The sequence below is a fragment of the Argopecten irradians genome, chromosome 16 (assembly GCF_041381155.1).
Source record: "Argopecten irradians isolate NY chromosome 16, Ai_NY, whole genome shotgun sequence".
Classification (NCBI taxonomy): Eukaryota; Metazoa; Mollusca; class Bivalvia; order Pectinida; family Pectinidae; genus Argopecten; species Argopecten irradians.
Genome location: NC_091149.1, coordinates 10,298,637 through 10,316,678, shown reverse-complemented (window position 1 = coordinate 10,316,678; position 18,042 = coordinate 10,298,637). Strand labels below are relative to the sequence as shown.

Here is an 18,042-nt window from a genome sequence, read left to right as displayed (position 1 = left end):
TTAAAGGACACACGACAAACGAATTACGAAGAATAGCATTCTTGATACTCCAGTGGTTCCGAGGACTTACTATCTTTACACCCCTAGACTATCTCATTATAAAACTGGAGGCAACAGAACAAAACAGGTAATTTAGTCATTTGATGTACATCAATATGATACACTGTGGTTGACTGTGTGGCTTTGAAGGTGGACGTCGCTCTCTCTGTAGTCTTCAAAGAAAATTTTTTCAGGCCTCGATTGGTTCATATTTTGTCCTCTTATCTGCATTCAGTTTTACTATGAGATAGATAAGAGTTGTATAGATCGTAAGTGATCGTAACCCTTGGAGTATCGAGGATGGAAAAATAGGTCGCCTTTACGATGTCCCCGTTGATCTAACGTTTATTTTCAGTCCCTCTACAATGTGTGTTTTATGAATATCTAGAGAGCTATGAAGATTTACTGTTATACTTTGGTAGAAAAGAAGCGTTTCCTGATGTTTTTGTGGTTTGTTTTATTTTCTATTGTGTCCTCCTATTTTAAGTAGCAGAGTCACAACCTATATTTCTTCCTATCAATGGTCATGTCACATTCATCCAATATTCTGAACGCTTGTACATAAGTATACGCTTTCTCCTGAAGGGAACAACCAACTAAATGAAAAAAAGAACTTCGAAATAGCCCCATGTATACAAGATTGATCCCATAAGAGAATTTTAACCCGGTCGCTGATTTGCTGGCTAATTATGAATTTCAAAAAAATTAAGCTTTAAGTTGTGAAAATCATTCACATCGGCTACAAATTGTATTGTTTTATAAGTAAATGTATTCCAAACAACGCAGAAAATATGCACTGTGTAACATTGCGTGTGAATGTGCTTAATTTACGTATGTTGAGATGAAAACATATCTCAATCAGTAATTTTGTTATTACTAATTTCACCGTAAAATGTGAAATGAAATGTGCTTGGGTACTTGGTTCGACCGTATGCAGTCTTTGTTCTGCACTGTATAACCTCCCCTGTGAGATGGTATTCATGACATCATGAATGATTCGTGAACTTTCAAGATATTAGCAGATTGTGGTTGATCAAAAAAATCAAAAAGTTCATGAATATTCATCAAATGACTCTCATGAAATATTTATGAAGTTTTAAGAATCCATGAAACATTCATGATTGTTCATGATCAATGTGTCAAGAATTATCCATGAAGTTTTATGCATTTATATTCATTAAAATTCTTCAAAATGAAGGAAAATGTTTCATTCATTTTTAAGAATTTTAATGAATATCAGTTATGCATAAAACTTCATGAATGATTCTTGAAATGCTATTTCCTTCATTTTAATGAATTTTATTGAATATCCACTGAAGTCACCTGACTTGTCACATGACCACATGAGTCACAACTTTTATATATATTTCCCGCCAAAACAGTCACAATCCAAAATGGCTGCTGTATCTGGTGGCATGTGGAAGGGGATCGAAATATTATTCATCTTAAAATGGAAATTTTGGCACATTAATGAACGGATTATTCCATTCCTGGATTTCTTTAAGCACAAATGAACACTTTCGGTAAGCTTTGATTTATCTGCAGTTCTTTTTCAACATGAAATTGTTGCACACTGATATTGCCATAGTGATTACGCATATATGTTTGTTTGTGAAATTTTGTCAAATGTTATTGAATTATATTGTCCATATAAACAATCATGCTTTACAACTATAGGTTTATTTTGGACAAATACTAATTAACTGGGAATGTATTATGAAATTGATTGCTGTGTATCAGTGAAAACTGATTTTGTTAGCACTTATCTGTGGCAGTATGAAAATATAATGAACACAGTAAACTGTTGGCGATCTTCTGATGTTATATATTAATATATGGATTATACCTAATGCATAAGAACTTGTTTCAACAAATATTGAATTGATTCCAATAGAATTGTTATTGGTTTGATAGAAATGTTCAATTCTGGACCCCCAGTAGAGTTCATGAAATTAAGATGCCGCTGACTCCATATTGCATTCACTAAACTTCATGAACGCGACTCAAGTTCATGAATATTCATTAATTGTTCTAGTTCATGAAGTTTCATGAATATTCATGTTATTTGTGTCAAATGTAGTTCATGAATAACTAATGAATTATCAAGAATAAACATTCATGATCTTTCATGATGGTTTTAAGTGATGCATTTTCATGAATGGGTTTTTCATGATTGTTCATGATTTCATGAATAAAAGAGTTTCATGAGCGTTAATGAATTCATGAATGAAAGGACTCACGACTGTTCATGAAATATTTTTCCTATGTTTGAATTTCATGACTTGCATTAAAATATTCATGAATAATTGAAGAATATTAAGGAATTTTATTCATGAATAATTCATAAATTATTCATGAATGTTAATGAATTATTCATCAACGTCTCGCAGGGGCAGTTTTGCCAAATTTCATTTTAAACTCTGATTTGATATTGTAAAATTAAAACCTATGCATTATAATTCTCAAAAGGCTGGTACCTTTTGTTGGTGAATAACATATTGAAAGCTCTTCCTGATTCGTGGATATTTAGCTTTAAACATTTTCTAACTCTTTGCCAGTAGCAATAAATTTCCGGTAATCTTAGTAAATGTAACACGAAGACTGCCGGAAATTACTCCGAGATGTCGCGATTGTGCCAGTAGTGTGCTCTAAACCCTGACCACACATTCCAACTGGGTTCTTATTAAAGATACTACACCGCTGACGAAATGTATTTTTCTCTATCAAAAACAGTAGCAGACGGATTAGTATTTTCATTCAGTTACAAAAGTTACTTTACACCATTACCATCATTAAAAAGTTTGAGCTTCTTACTTTACTTCAAGATAAAGATGTTAAAAATATCATTAGCACCCCGCCATGGCACGATGTCCTATATGAGATGAAGTACTGATTGTATATGCACCAAAAGAGAATTATTTTATATGTATTTTTGTTTGAATTAGACGCATATATACACGATTAAACTCCAGTACTTAAAAAAATCTTTCTTTTTTCTTTTTCTGTCGGCGGTGGATCATCTTTAAAGATTAATATTTACAATTGCCACTGTTTATGTATCGATAAACTAAGTTGGAGCAGATCTGTTTATTTCCCAATAACTTGAGTGCAGAACGTGACCCAATTCAGTGCGTATGGATACATGTAAACTTTGGCGGATTTTTTTGACAACCCACAAAATTACGTGTCAATGTTTACAAATAACACGTGTACGAGACAATCGGAGATATACAATAAAACAAATTTTATTTTCTAATGTGTAATTACTACATGGCCTGAATTAAATAAGTGAAATATAAGAACTATTTTTGTGACGTCATAGAAGAAAGGGCGGATGGGATGAAACTGTCAGTCAACGCCGCGGTTTTTCAGAATGGCTGTTGTGCACCATTACAACGAAGCACAACGGGATTGCACTGCAATCTACAAAATCACTCACGTACATCAACCACGCAGCATACCACACACGTACGCCATCCTTAAATGATCCCTGGCTGTTGATAGGACGTACATCTCATTAAAAACCGACGTAATTTATGTTTAACGTTTAGTCTCCTTGCGATAGCGAAACTCCTACTAAATGGCCCTACCTGCATGTACAAAGATATTCCATCCATTGATTTTAGACCTAAACCCTTGTAAAGATGGTTTCTAATAAGTTCCCAAATTATGTATTTATGACACAGGACACAAAAAGAAAGAATTATAAGCAGAATAAAAACATGTGAATGATAAATTTGATATCACCGAATATGTGACATATGAAAGACAATGCTGTTTATTATGCAGCTAATAAGATAAATTCTTTGTCGATTGTGCATTTGCGTGCATTTTACAAGGAAGGAATAGCAAGCACTATGAAATTATCTGCGACGTAATCAAGAATGTTAAAGATGTTTGAAAGGAGATCTAAGCAAATCAGACTCAATTAAAAAGGTAGAGGCAGTTTTATAAATAGAGAATTAATATGGTCGGTCCATATTACGCAAAAAGCATGAATACATGTATATGTCGCATTTTAAATATGATTAAATGTATGAAATGTAGATTGCGTTGAGTTTAGTCGACAACTATGGCATCTGCAATGGGATAATTCCTGACATATTGTAATCGCGGAACATATTTACATAAAACTGGACTTTCTAACACCTTAATCTCATCTAGATGTGTGTATTAAACGTCGCAATGGTCTTGAAATAGCACAGCAATTTATATAGACGGTGGGAGTGAACTGCGCCTGTTCGGACTGAAGGTATGTGTTCGTTTTACCAATAGACACAATTTACTGTGAAAATGATTAATTAGTTTATCACTAATACATCATTAATCAAATTAAAGTAGAACTTGAATGGCAACGGAGAAAATGTTATCAAAAGAATTGTAAACAGTTCGTTTATTTCATGAACATTCATTTTCATCAATTATATATAATTTTCTGTAAAATGATTCATTAGTTTTAGCATTAATATATTATTGAGCAAATCAAAGTAAAACTTAAATGGCAACGAAGTATATATCATCAAAGTAAAACTTAAATGGCAACGGAGTATATATCATCAAAGTAAAACTTAAATGGCAACGGAGTATATATCATCAAAGTAAACAAGAACAGTTCATTTATTTTATGAACACCAAGAAGACACAATTTCCTTTTGAAAATGGTTAGTTATTATTTTGCCATTAATCCATCATTAAGTGTAAAATCATTAAGGTAAAACTTGAATGACAAGTAAGTTAATATTATCATAAAGAATAATTCTATGAATACCGTATATCCACAACAATTATTTGTTTTGTCATAAATACATAATCAAACAAATTTGGGTAAACCTGAATGGGCAACAAAGTAAATGTTATTAAAGGAAAAACACACAGTTCGTTCATTTCATAACTATTTTGTTTTCACAAATACACACAATTTTCTGTTAAAATGGTTTATTATTGTTTTACCATTAGTACATAGTTAAGATGAATGAAGTAAAACTTGAATGAACAACAAGGAAATAGGAACAGTTCGTTTATTTCACCAGTGATAAAAATTATTAATTAGTTTTGGAATTAGTACATTCACATGTACATGTTTGAGAAAATTCGGGTAAAAAAAGAAATGGGAAACGAAGTAAATATTATGAAAAGAAATAGAAACAGTTTGTTTATTTCATAAACATTTCTTTTCACCAGTAAGATTTTCTGTTCCAATTTTCTGTAAATGTGTTTATTATGTTCTTGCCATTAATACATTATTTAAAAAAATGGGTAAAAATTGAATGGACACACAAACATTTCGTTTATTTCATTTTAAAGTTTATTACTCGACTTTTTCGATATAATAATTTATGAAATAATGATTTATAGATGCCAAATAATTATAACCTACAAAAAAACCCAAACAAATAATTATTATTAAAAAAGAATTTTCACAGCTTCTAAATTAACATTAAGCAAACCTATTAAATATATTAATTATTGTCTAGATTATTTTAAAGCAAATATATGAATTGTCCTATATATACCTATTTTTATATTTCCATGGTAAGCCTTTCTTTGTTTTTCAGCATCAGCAGTATGAACGGGTCTACACTTATATCATTGGTATGGATAACCCTCATAGGCTATGCAGGTATGTTAAACTGATTATGTTGAAGATCTTACACCTCCAACATAGCATAAACGATACCCATATCATTTGAACAATAACTGGTGTATAATCGTGTATATATGTGTCCAATTAATACCAACGTACAACTAAAACAATTTAATTTGTGTTGGTGCACGCACAACCAGTACCAAATTCCATATAGATATAAATGCCATGGACAATTTCCGAGACGTAATTAAATATTTTTCTAAATATTTGTATCTTGAATTAAAATAAGAAGCTAAAATTTTCAATGGTGGCAATGATGTAAAGTAAGTATTTTTTAATTGAGTAAAAAGATTAATTCATCCGCTCCGATTTTGATTGAGAAAAATATTATTAATCGGCAGTGGCGCGTCTTTAAAGTTATATGTACCGTTATTTCATACAGATAAATCCAGAAGTTCATATGGTCAATCTGATTAAAATACAGATCCATATAACCACTCCGTTAAATAGAGGATCTGAGAACATCCCATAAAGGGTCATGTTCGGATGACCTTTCTACCACGTGTACTTCAGATCACATACATTTTCTACACATTGCTAAGTTAAATGCTAACGTCATTTCGTCCCAGTATAATATATTTAGCATTGTTGTGCTCTTTGGTCGAGACGACTACGTACACGAAAATAATTCGGACAGCTTTTCAAACTATTTCGTCCCCAGTCAGGATTATGGCAGTGCCAATTTGATTTGCCATTTCCAAAGATCATCTGGACGTGACCCCTAATGGGATGTTGTCAGATCCTCTTACTAAACGTAGTGATAATAAGGATCTCTATTGTAATCAAATTGTTCATATGGTAATCCTTACCAGTAATGGCCAACATTTTGAGAATTACAATACACGCAATGCATAGGTTTTACAAGTACACAGACAAATAAGAGCTCAGCATGAATGTTGTGAGTGCTGACAAAATCACGCCTACGTCTATGTACAGTGTTCTGAAATGGGTACATACATATATGGTCTGACAATGAAGTCAAGTTGTACTGTACATTTTTATTTCACATTTAAACAGTAATATACGAGTGATATTAGTTATTTTAAAATGAAACCTACACATTTTTACAATGCAAAAAATCTGTGTTTATAAGGCATAAAACCTATTTGTTTTTTTATCTTTGACTGATTTTCATGACTTAATTCATCAATCCTTTTGGTTTTCAATTTATTATGGAATACAAAAATAACTTTTTTTTCTCTCATAATTTTGGCCCTCTTATGGCACATAAAACTTAGATGTTGTGTTAAGTTTCCATACCACACCAATCAGCAATGTATAAATATCCGGTCGAGTAGATTGTGAATTTGTACGACTTTTCAGGTATACGGAACTCTTAAATAACGATTACCCAATAGTTACAAATGAAAGATTTCCCTTTGTTACTGTTTAGATTATTTTAGGACTTCCGTTCATAGTTTTACGTTTTCGTTATATTGCTAAAATATGTTATAAATACAGGGAAAACTTTCTACTCCGACACAATGGGGGAACGACGCATTTGGTCGGATTAAACAGGTTGTCGGAAACGTCAGTTGATTACTATTGTTGTTCACAAGAATATGGTACAGTGTCGGATTTGAAAGGATGTCGGCAATGTCCCCTATTGTTGTTGGCTATTATTGTTCACGAGAATGTGGTACAGTGTCGGATTTGACAGGATGTCGGAAATGTCCCCTATTGTTGTTGGCTATTATTGTTCACGAGAATGTGGTACAGTGTCGGATTTGACAGGATGTCGGAAATGTCCCCTATTGTTGTTGGCTATTATTGTTCACGAGAATGTGGTACAGTGTCGGATTTGACAGGATGTCGGAAAAGCCAGGTGTCGAATTAGACAGGTTTCAATGTGTATGTGAATTACTCCTTCTGGACTATGTCTTGATTATGAAGTATTCTTTAATTCTTTTTTACACTTTTATGGTACCAGATCATGCAAGACACTCGCATATTGCACCTGTTTGGTAACTGAGATTACAAAATACCGTATAACAGTATAATTTTGACTTGATGAGGGAAATAAATTTATATTTCATTGATATCTAATGATATCCTAGTGCAACTAGTGGCTATCTACAATAATATATTAATGAAAATCGCAAAAATACGTGAAAAAATCGGCTGTTTATTGTTTTTTCATTAATTTTCATGAAGATATTTAAAAAAATCTTTTTCCTTATTATCAACTGTAAGATTCCTGTATTAATCTACCGTTTTCCGGAATATTAAATATGGTATTGTACCGCCCTGAACGAATGGAATAAAGAGCGAGGCGTACATTAATGTGACAATCTTATTATTTCAAAGTTTTTGGCAGTAAAACGCTATATTCACCAAAAAGGTCTGCATTGTTTTATTATCACACGTAAAATGTATATCAGAATGTTAATATAAAATACATATGATATATAAGTTGATATGCACGTTTATGAACTTATAAAAAATCTGACCTTAGATCATCGCTTTGAGTAACTCGAAAGTTTTGGCAGTGTGAGTTTAGAAGCGTAGTATCAAACACAGAGTCAATATTGCTTTACAACCTATTATCCACCGAGTGACAATGTATTAGGCAATGAGAAAGGTGTCAAGAGCAGAAATGATACAGCCAATATCACTTTTTCGTCTTCAAGATGCTCCACCGCCGATAGAGCACACTTGACACTAGCCCGAGTTACTCTGGCCGCGAAACCAGACTTAGACATTATGACAGATAGATGTCTTGTTTAGGGCCAGAGCGCAGTATTACTCGAAAACAATTAATAAGCCGACACCGTTAAGTCCCGACCTGGTCCGATACCAAACGGTGTCGGCTTATTCCATGTTTTCGAGTACTTCTGCGCTCTTGCCCTAAACCAGACATCTATCTGTCGTAATGTGTAAGTCTGGTGTCAGGGCCAGAGTATCTCGGGTAAACTCGACACTCATCGTTTGAACAATAATTAGTGTTTACTCATGTAAATGTATGTCTTATCAACACAAAAATATCATTAAATAATTTATTTTGCATTTGGTGGAAGCGCAATCGGCACTTCATTTAACATATGTTATAGTGCCATGGACATTTTTCGATCATAGTTATTTTTTTTTATTAATTTTATCTTGAAGTCAAAGTAAAAAGCTCAAACTTTTCAATGAATGTGATGGAATAAAGTAAGTAACTTTTGTCACTGAAGAAATATACAAATCCGTGTGCTCCTGTTTTTGATAGAGGAAAATGCCATTCGTCAGCAGTGTAGACATGTCTTCGCTAACCAAAGACTTCAGATTGCGTTACACCCCAATGGGACGTTGTGGAATTATTCAAGTTGGTGTAATCGAACTATTGATTAGTATAAAAGGGCATTTTATTCGGTCAATATGGTGTTTTAATGATTGGTAACATCTGTAATAATAATTAATGTCGGGCTATAGCCTCGGTCATTTGTTATTATTCTTGATTCCGATTTTTCGAAACAAAATTGCAGACTTGAGAATAATTTTTCCCTTGTTTAACTTATATAGAAAGTGACTCGAGTTTTTCTTTGTAAAATGTGAGATCTGTTCTCACCATATTATCATCAAGACCGAATTAATGTACATAATGGATAAAGATATGAAGATATTTTGCATGTTTGTCCATAATGGATAAAGATATGAAGATATTTTGCATGTTTGTCCATAATGGATAAAGATATGAAGATATTTTGCATGTTTGTCCATAATGGATAAAGATATGAAGATATTTTGCATGTTAATGGATAAAGATATGAAGATGCATGTTTGTCCATAATGGATAAAGATATGAAGATATTTTGCATGTTTGTCCATAATGGATAAAGATATGAAGATATTTTGCATGTTTGTCCATAATGGATAAAGATATGAAGATATTTTGCATGTTTGTCCATAATGGATAAAGATATGAAGATATTTTGCATGTTTGTCCATAATGGATAAAGATATGAAGATATTTTGCATGTTTGTCCATAATGGATAAAGATATGAAGATATTTTGCATGTTTTTATTTGTCAGCATGTACGGAGGTCCCCATGGAAATGCTAGGAGAATGTGTAAAGACATGTGGGTATAAAGGGCAGCCTACAGTTAGGATGATGGACAGAGAGTGCATGAAGAAGGACGACTGTTTATACTGTAAATACTACGGCTGTCCAATTGTCGAGTGTCATAAGAAAGGAAAGAGGGTTCCCCCTACGCTTACCCCAGATCGTCGATGTCTCGTCTGTGAAGGTACTGTTTTCATATCTTTCTAAACGATATTCTTTATTTGCATATTACAGAGTTATCTGTCCTTGTGGGTACGCATATATTGTAACGTCATTTATTTATGAACTTAACGTCACATTTTGCAGAGAGAATTTATACTCACAAAATTACGTAAAGGCTCGTGGCATATCAAAGTATTTCACTCGTTTGATAAATATCGTATCACACAGCCACTCATGTAAGATCCTCTATAAATTGTTTTTTGTTCTGTGAACTCAATGAAATTGTTTTGTGATTACAGATGAATGCATTCACGGTTGGGATATATTTAAGAAGGGAGATACCTTCGTGGCCTTAGATGATATCAATCACTGTGAATGTAAAGCGAAAGGCCGTGTACTCTGTAAACTTGAGAAGAAAAATCCATCCGTGAGGGATTTCTGTGAACTGTAACGGTTTACTTGAAAATTCGGCCTTCCTCATTGTTACATACAAATATTTGGTGTTATTCTAATGTATTTGCTTCTCTGAAGTCGTTATTTGTTAACTCCAACTTCAAGACACTCACTCCTCACGCGACTATGGAGATGAACATTTGTACAACGATGAAAGTTTTTTTCGTCAGGTATCATCTTTTAACCACCGGACATGATTTTTTACACTCTGCGAGTGATATATATGTATGTATACATATCAAAGGATATATGAAATTGGCTTAAACAAATACAAAGATCAAGGAGAGCCATGGAATCATATCTGACAGCTAATAATTATCAAAATTTATATAAAAAATATGTTCTTTTGGTTAACTTTTTGATGTTTGGTTAATAAAACAAATACCATTTCTATAGGTAAAATGTGTTTTTAAATGTTAAAGACGTTCAGAGAGACATAATACCGGTAGCTTAATGTAAGTGGTAGCTTCTGCATTTGCGCTCAACATAATAGTATTGGGACGAATGGTCTGGCTGTTGGCAGTACACTGTGACCGGATTAAATGTGCTTCTTCGTTGTCTTCGGCGGCATGCTTCGTTGAAATAACACTACAGAAAGGACAGGAATGTCACTATCACAAGGAGACACAAATCATACAGCATCTTCCCAAATATACATATATTCACAGATGACAGACGTTCATCTAATAATCCAAATCAAATAAGAAATGTACACGTCAAAGTTTTTTTTTAATTCCGATTGTGCAGGATGTAACCGTGACCAACACATTTGGCCGACATAGACAGGTTTCCGGATTACACAGGCGTAGTTACAATTAATTAGGAATTACGTTAACGCGGTCTGATTTATATTGTTGTCTTGTGTGGTTTGCTTACGTAAGGTTTGTCATATTTGCATTAACATATGAAACTGAAAATAAACATGAAAAACTATCACAGAAAAAAAGAGAAAAGAAAACCCACAATTTTCATCAATCTTATAATGAAAATTTTACTCTTACGACATGCATTATGATTTATAAGGGAACTGTAAAGCTCGTCTCTCATTGCATTGTCTAAATCAAATTCGTCAAATTATATATCCGCTTCATAAAATATTTCATCATGAAATATTCATATCATATTTTAATGTTACATGCCATTAATAGATTACGAAGGTTGTTTTTGGACATAAAAAGTTGGCGGAGGTGAGTGGTGTGTGCCAAAAACGAAATAATTAATTCGAACTATAGGCTATTTAAATTGAGATATTTTTGTTGTTAGTGTTTAAACAAGAATTGGCGTATAAATGCGTTTGCATCCAATTTCATCATATATTGCTGTCGTCATCCGTATCCTTTTCCACAATTTCCATTTTATTTTAAACGTTTTATTAAGTTTCTTCTTTTTTGTTTTACTTAAACCCATTTCATTGAAACATTTTTTAAACAATGGGACAGAGCAGAAGTCCTTCAACTTATATGAAGCCATCTCCCTACAGAATTATTAATACTAGTATTACACAAGGAACACAATATGGTATATATTGACTTATATTGAGAGAGACCGACAGACAGAGAGACAGACACAGAGAGAGAGATAGAGAGAGATAGAGAGAGAGGGATACTGTATAAACTGTATATTTAAGGATTAACTTGAATAGATTTTTTATGTTATGGAGATATAACACAAAAATCTGAGTGTACTCTAAATAAACCGCGAAGCGGTTTATGATGAGAGTACACTCAGATTTTTGTGTTATATCTCCATAACATAAAAAATCTAATCAAATTAATCCTTATAATTCAATTTACTATAGATAATCTCTTCAACATTTAAAATTCATTTTGGGACTCTTTTGTCTATGAAATTATTACGCCGTCATCTCAGCCAATCAGAAGCGACGTTACAAACGGCGACGCCATTTTTTCCTTTATGGGCTGATAAAGTAAATTTTTAAGCCAATGGAAATGCTCGTAACAAGCAAAATTGAATTATATATATATATCGATGATGACGACCGTAGTTCTTACTACAGGTAAGAGAGTGTGCTTAATATACAAAATTATTTAAAGAAAAAAACGATGTATCAACTAACTATGAGTATAGATTTCAAATGTTGCAAACATTCAAAAAGTGTTTCAAATGTTATTTATCATCATAATTAGCCATCCGGGTATGAACTCGTATAAGACTAACCATTATATGCTGACAATCGTATAATTTGGTAGGTTTAAGATTTGGCACCTGCGTTCTCGACATCTAAAACATAATATAACCAAACTTATCCGAAATCGGAAACTGTAGGGTGTCTTCACACTTCTAAATAGTTGGTATAGAAACTCATAATCTTTCCAGAACTTATCTCCTTTTATTTTACACAATTACAATAATAGTTTTAGCCTCACTTACGGTCGGACACGAAACACGTAAACCATAGTCTAAAGATGCCGACCGACATTCTTATAATCCTTTTAAGTGAAGTCATATCTTCATATAGTAAAATCTGCCTGATATCCAGCGACTTTGCCGATCTTCTATTATAGCATATGCCACTGGTGTTATATGACCTGGAGTACATTCCATTGACTGGAAATTCATCGTGACATCATTACTTGACGCCAGTAAACAATGGCGTGACGTCAGGATTCGAGACAGTCGTGACGTCAGGCTGCTTCCGCTGGATTTTTGGAACACAATTTGACGTTGAGATTCTTCTAAATGGAGGTAGTTTGTAATTATGTGATAAAAAGTATCTTAAATTTGCGTTCATTTCATATCAAATTTTATGAAACCCTTCTCGAAGTTTAAACGTTTGCTCGCCAATGCTCGCAAAATTAAAATAAAACTTCATAGACTCCTTTAATAAAATCTTTTATGAAATGAACACTCCTATCAGGCTGTGAATGCTAAAACTAGCTTGTGTTACCGGGCTGTTTTCACCTACAGACATCCGTGTCCCATTATAATGGATTGCCTATCTGTCGCCGTGGATGACTCCTTCAGACAGTTATATATCAGAGGAATGACACATGCCTTATATAACATGCAAATTAGTTTGCTTTGGTTTTTGTTCTGTCGAGAACGCCTTATTACAAAATATGCAAATTACTGGCTAGGTTAAAGGTTAGATTTGTGCGTACATGTCAAACAACGACAGCGCTACGCGATATCAAAGATACCAACATCACACGTAATCAGAAACTATGATTCATAGCGGTCTACTTTATTTATCGCGTTCACGACTCTAATTCACCACATCATTGACAGAAATCAACATATTCATACGCTCGGGTTACTAGTATCAATTCAGAGCAGGGACCCCTAATTGCTATTCATAAACTAATCAAACTGAAAAAATTAAATAATGGTTTGTTTATTATCACTGTCGTAATGCAGTTATTTAAACACATGAATGGGCACGTGCCGATAAAGTTGTTAAGGGGATCCTTTAAATTCGTTGTTCGAATACCACTTGTTTCCAGAAAGTGAGCGTAGGTCGGTTGTTGATCTCCGTATGCTCTGACTTCTCTTCGCCTCTCAAAACAGACTCGTCCTTTATCACCACATAGGGCTGTTTAATGAACCAAAAAAATTTAACCTACATAATGACGTCAAACAAATGCGTGGGGCAAGTAACAAGGTCGAAAACAACTTGGAGAAGTGGCCAGATACTTATCATAGTTCGTTGGTTTTTCTCCAGATACTCCCATGTGCTTTCATCTGGGTTTGTCCTTAATAACCGTGAAACATGGAGTTGATTGTCGGTCAATCTTATTGATGCATTTTATATAAAAACGTGTTCGATTACACCAAACAAACCAAAGCAATTATTCAAATTAATGTCAATGATGCAACATTATACTGTAGACAATAGTCACATTTTTGATAAAAGGATATGGTATGGACTGCGTGTTACGTGTCTGACGTGCGCCTGTGTCTTTGGAAGGCTGCAGTATATTCATGATATGTTTCTATGTCATATTTGAATCTCACAGTCCGCCCGAGCAAATTAAACTGACAACGGAAAAACCAGTCGTCCCACTTCATGTACGCTGAGATCAAAGTAGAAGGAAGAACTACTTTCTATAGACTATGGTTGTGTTTCGGCCAGGGTACATACCATGTAGTCTTCCACACAGAGGCAAGCGCAAAACTCGGGGCCAAAAGTGACGCGATTTCAAGGGTGAAGTTAGCAAAAAATGTCATTTAGAAACAGAAAAGAACAAACGATAAATTTACTCGCCTTATACGTCGTAAAATAGGAACTGCAGGTACAATGAATTATCACTATGAAATATTAAATGATAACACCTGACTATTTCGTGGAAAAATTATATATATATATATATATACCTGTATTGAATAACTACTTTGTTTCAAAAATCCAATTACAAATAGCTTAATTAGGCACGCAAATTAATTGATAAATGCCTTGTAGTGGTTATCACTAAGTCTATGACATCAAATGCATTTGATTGCCACTATTAATATGTGACTGATATGAAAGGAGCCGTTGTCCTTGAATATGCTGTTTAGTGCTACCGAGTCACAACTTTTAATCAAAACGTCAGAGACGGAGTTTATAGAAGACTGTTAGTACCGGTAAATGTTCATTTTACGGAATGTCTTAAATCATCATTACTGTACGAAGAAAATTGCCTTCAATGTAAATTCTCTTAATATTTTGATATCAGAGACAATACTGAACAATGGGTATCGTGTAATAAACATTTATTGTGAGGAACAGTGCAGTGCAAGACAAATCATGTAATATTGTCACTCCCTTTCATGAAATATCAAATGAAAATATTTACTTAAATCAGCATAAGATAAAGTTGTAATGATTTCTGAAAAAATCGTGATTGATATGGCACATCTTTATTCTTTCCAAACATAAGACAGAAGTCTTTAAAATTAATGGATTCCCTTGAAATGAAACAAAACTACCAATACAACCCCCCCCCCCCCCCCCCTTGCAAAAAACATCATCTTATTCCATCCCATTTATATTGCCATTTACGCAATCAAGAAGAAAATCATTGAGCGGGACATTTTGATTGAAACGAGTTCGCTATAATGCAACAATTACGACAAACCAATCACGTTCTAAGCGTGTATTATCCACAGGTTTACGACGCGCGCGCGCAAAAAAAAAAAAAATACTAAAAATACTGAAAGGTTGTTTACTTAGCCCTGTATCCCATTTCCAGAAAATGGGTTAATTAATTTTAAAATGCTCTGAACACCACAAAATTAAGCCGATCTGAATATTTTTCAGCTTACATTGAAGACAATTCCTTACTGGTCACTATGGTATATGATATGATGGGATTATGGGCGAATTTTATTTCATATCGAAAGTTGAATTACGAGGATTCGTGTAAAAATCGTTAGTCGGAAAAGTACACGCTACATCCCCAGGTCACGATTCCCTAATGAGCACAGACCGACTGTATGGATACAGGGCTAAGTAAACAACCTTTCAGTATTTTTATTTTTTTTTTTTTTTGCGCGCGCGTCGTAAACATGTGGTATTATCCAATATGGCGGCGTCGTCGTACTCAATTGTTTTATCCAATTATTCCTTAAACCCTACAAAAAATTACGATTCTTAATTTTGGAATTCCAACTTTGAACCTTTACACGAGGCATGCTTTAGCTTTGGGTTCGCACCGAAATAAATAGTCCGCTGAAACTGACCATAATCGCAGGCTCAAAATTCTGAATGATCGCCTGTTTATGGTCAGCTACCTACTGCTCTTAAAAAGATTGTAGTACAAATCCGAAACACTGATTCTTGGACGTCTCGAACATAACTAGGGACATAGCATCGTTAATGTGATGAATTGGGATGTGACATGTATTAAAGTGAGTGCCAAACGTTTTCTTTTAACTGTCAATACCTTTCTGACCCAAATTAAACCTACAGAAGTCCCATAATCACTGTCGCCAGATTTGTACTACAATCCCCGACTTTTTAAGAGCAGTAGGTAGCTGACCATAAAACAGGCGATCAGTCAGAATTTTGAGCCTGCGATTATGGTCAGTTTTAGCGGACTACGAAATAAATAGACCGGAATCCATACAAAGTGTGCATTCAACCTTTACTCACATCTTATCAAACCAATACGTTTCTGAACCCTTATGACCCTGTGAGTACGTACTAAACTGTCAGCATTGTATTAAGTGAAATGCACTTCCGGTTATGCATTATCAATATGGCGGAAATGAAAAATACGCATAAACTCTCGCTTGTTATACGTACTAGTCACAGATAAACTTTAACATTTTAATTATGTGATAGAGTCTTTCATTAAGGCGCCAGCGTGTGTATTTTTCCGCCCTAAGAAGGCATTTTATGAATGAAATTATCCCGCTGTCTTCGATAGAAATGAATAATGTCATAATTAACATTAATTTCTCATTATACTCATTAGATGTTAAGAATCATTACAGTAATTATGCAGTTGCGTTAGAAACATCTGCCCAGGTGGGAATTTTCAAGCTTTTAACTGCTACCTGATGTATAATATCTTCACGTAACACTGGTAACACGTGTGTACTACTAGGAAGAGGACATCAGTACAATGGTACTGTTGGTTGGTCATTTAAAGATGCTCCACCGCCGACAGAGCTTAAATGATACTCATCATTTGAACAATAATTGGTGTTTAATCGTGTATATATTTGTCTAATTAACACAAAAAATAATATAAAATAATTTTTTTGTCTTTGATACATGCGCAATCAGTACCTCATCCTACATAGGACATGTGCCACGGATTTTTTTTCGGGATGCAATAAAAAAAATTCATATTTTTAACTTGAAGTAAATTAGACGTTCAAACTTTTTAATGGTGGTAATGGTGTAAAGTAAGTAACTTTTGTAACTGAAGAAAAATACTAAATCGTATGCTGCTTATTTTGATAGTGAAAATATACCATTTGACAGAGGTGGAGCATCTTTAATGACCGAGTCTCTTTATACAATGTTTTTGTGTGAATGTCTTTATATTCTGGAGATGAAGTTGTGGTATGTTCGCAAAGCGTCTCTATTGTGCTGTCTTTATTAATTGATTATTTTATTTACTTCTTATTCACAGACATCTAATGACGGCCTCTTCTGTATGCAATGTGTTATTGTGAATGTTTGTATATTTTGGAAAGCTGTGGTATATTCATCCTGTGTCTCTTTACTATAAGGAGGGCATTAGTACAATTGTATTGCAATGATGGTAAATTTTATTTACGTCCTATTAGCAGTCAGGTAATGTCGGCCTTCTCTGTTTGCAATGTGTTTGTATGAATAACTGTATGTTTAATACGTCTGTGATATGTTGGTGTTGTCATTGAGATATTGGTTTTATAATATGACTGGTGCTTTTGCTGTATTTTGATTGGCCAATAAGTTTCTCAGAAGTATTCATCAACTGCGATATCAACCCCGAAATCGGCGGCAAAAAGCACGCGAGGTTACTGGACTCATTCCAGATGCCTCTCGCGAGTCCAATAACCTGTGTCAAAAATAGATCGAGGAAAACTCCCTTGAAATGTGACGTCATAATCACTTTTGACGTCAAGTCGTACCCAAATATAGCGTAACAGGAGTTTCCCCTCATTCAATGACGTCGGGATAATCTATTGTGACGTCAATATTATAGTCAGCAACATTTATGGCGGAAGGCAGCAAGTTTACTGTGATCAACGGTGACAAC

At 33.9% G+C, this 18,042-nt stretch overlaps 1 protein-coding gene across 1 annotated transcript; it reads left to right on the top strand.

Moving 5' to 3' along the window:
• Positions 1-4,072: 4,072 nt before the first annotated feature.
• On the top strand, positions 4,073-10,718 carry LOC138311066 (uncharacterized). Its single transcript, XM_069252493.1, has 4 exons — positions 4,073-4,291; positions 5,595-5,659; positions 9,699-9,914; positions 10,192-10,718. Exons 2-4 carry the CDS (start codon positions 5,605-5,607, stop codon positions 10,341-10,343), a joined length of 423 nt encoding a protein of 140 aa, XP_069108594.1. The 5' UTR covers positions 4,073-4,291; positions 5,595-5,604; the 3' UTR covers positions 10,344-10,718.
• The last annotated feature ends 7,324 nt before the right edge of the window (positions 10,719-18,042 follow it).

What these genes read in the sequence shown, in the direction of transcription:
- LOC138311066 (XM_069252493.1), top strand. Translation starts at nt 5,605, where the DNA reads ATGAACGGGTCTACACTTATATCATTGGTATGGATAACCCTCATAGGC. An exon ending in AACCCTCATAGGCTATGCAG is followed by an intron (nt 5,660 to 9,698) that starts GTATGTTAAACT and finishes TTTATTTGTCAG; the next exon opens with CATGTACGGAGGTCCCCATG. An exon ending in TCGATGTCTCGTCTGTGAAG is followed by an intron (nt 9,915 to 10,191) that starts GTACTGTTTTCA and finishes TTGTGATTACAG; the next exon opens with ATGAATGCATTCACGGTTGG.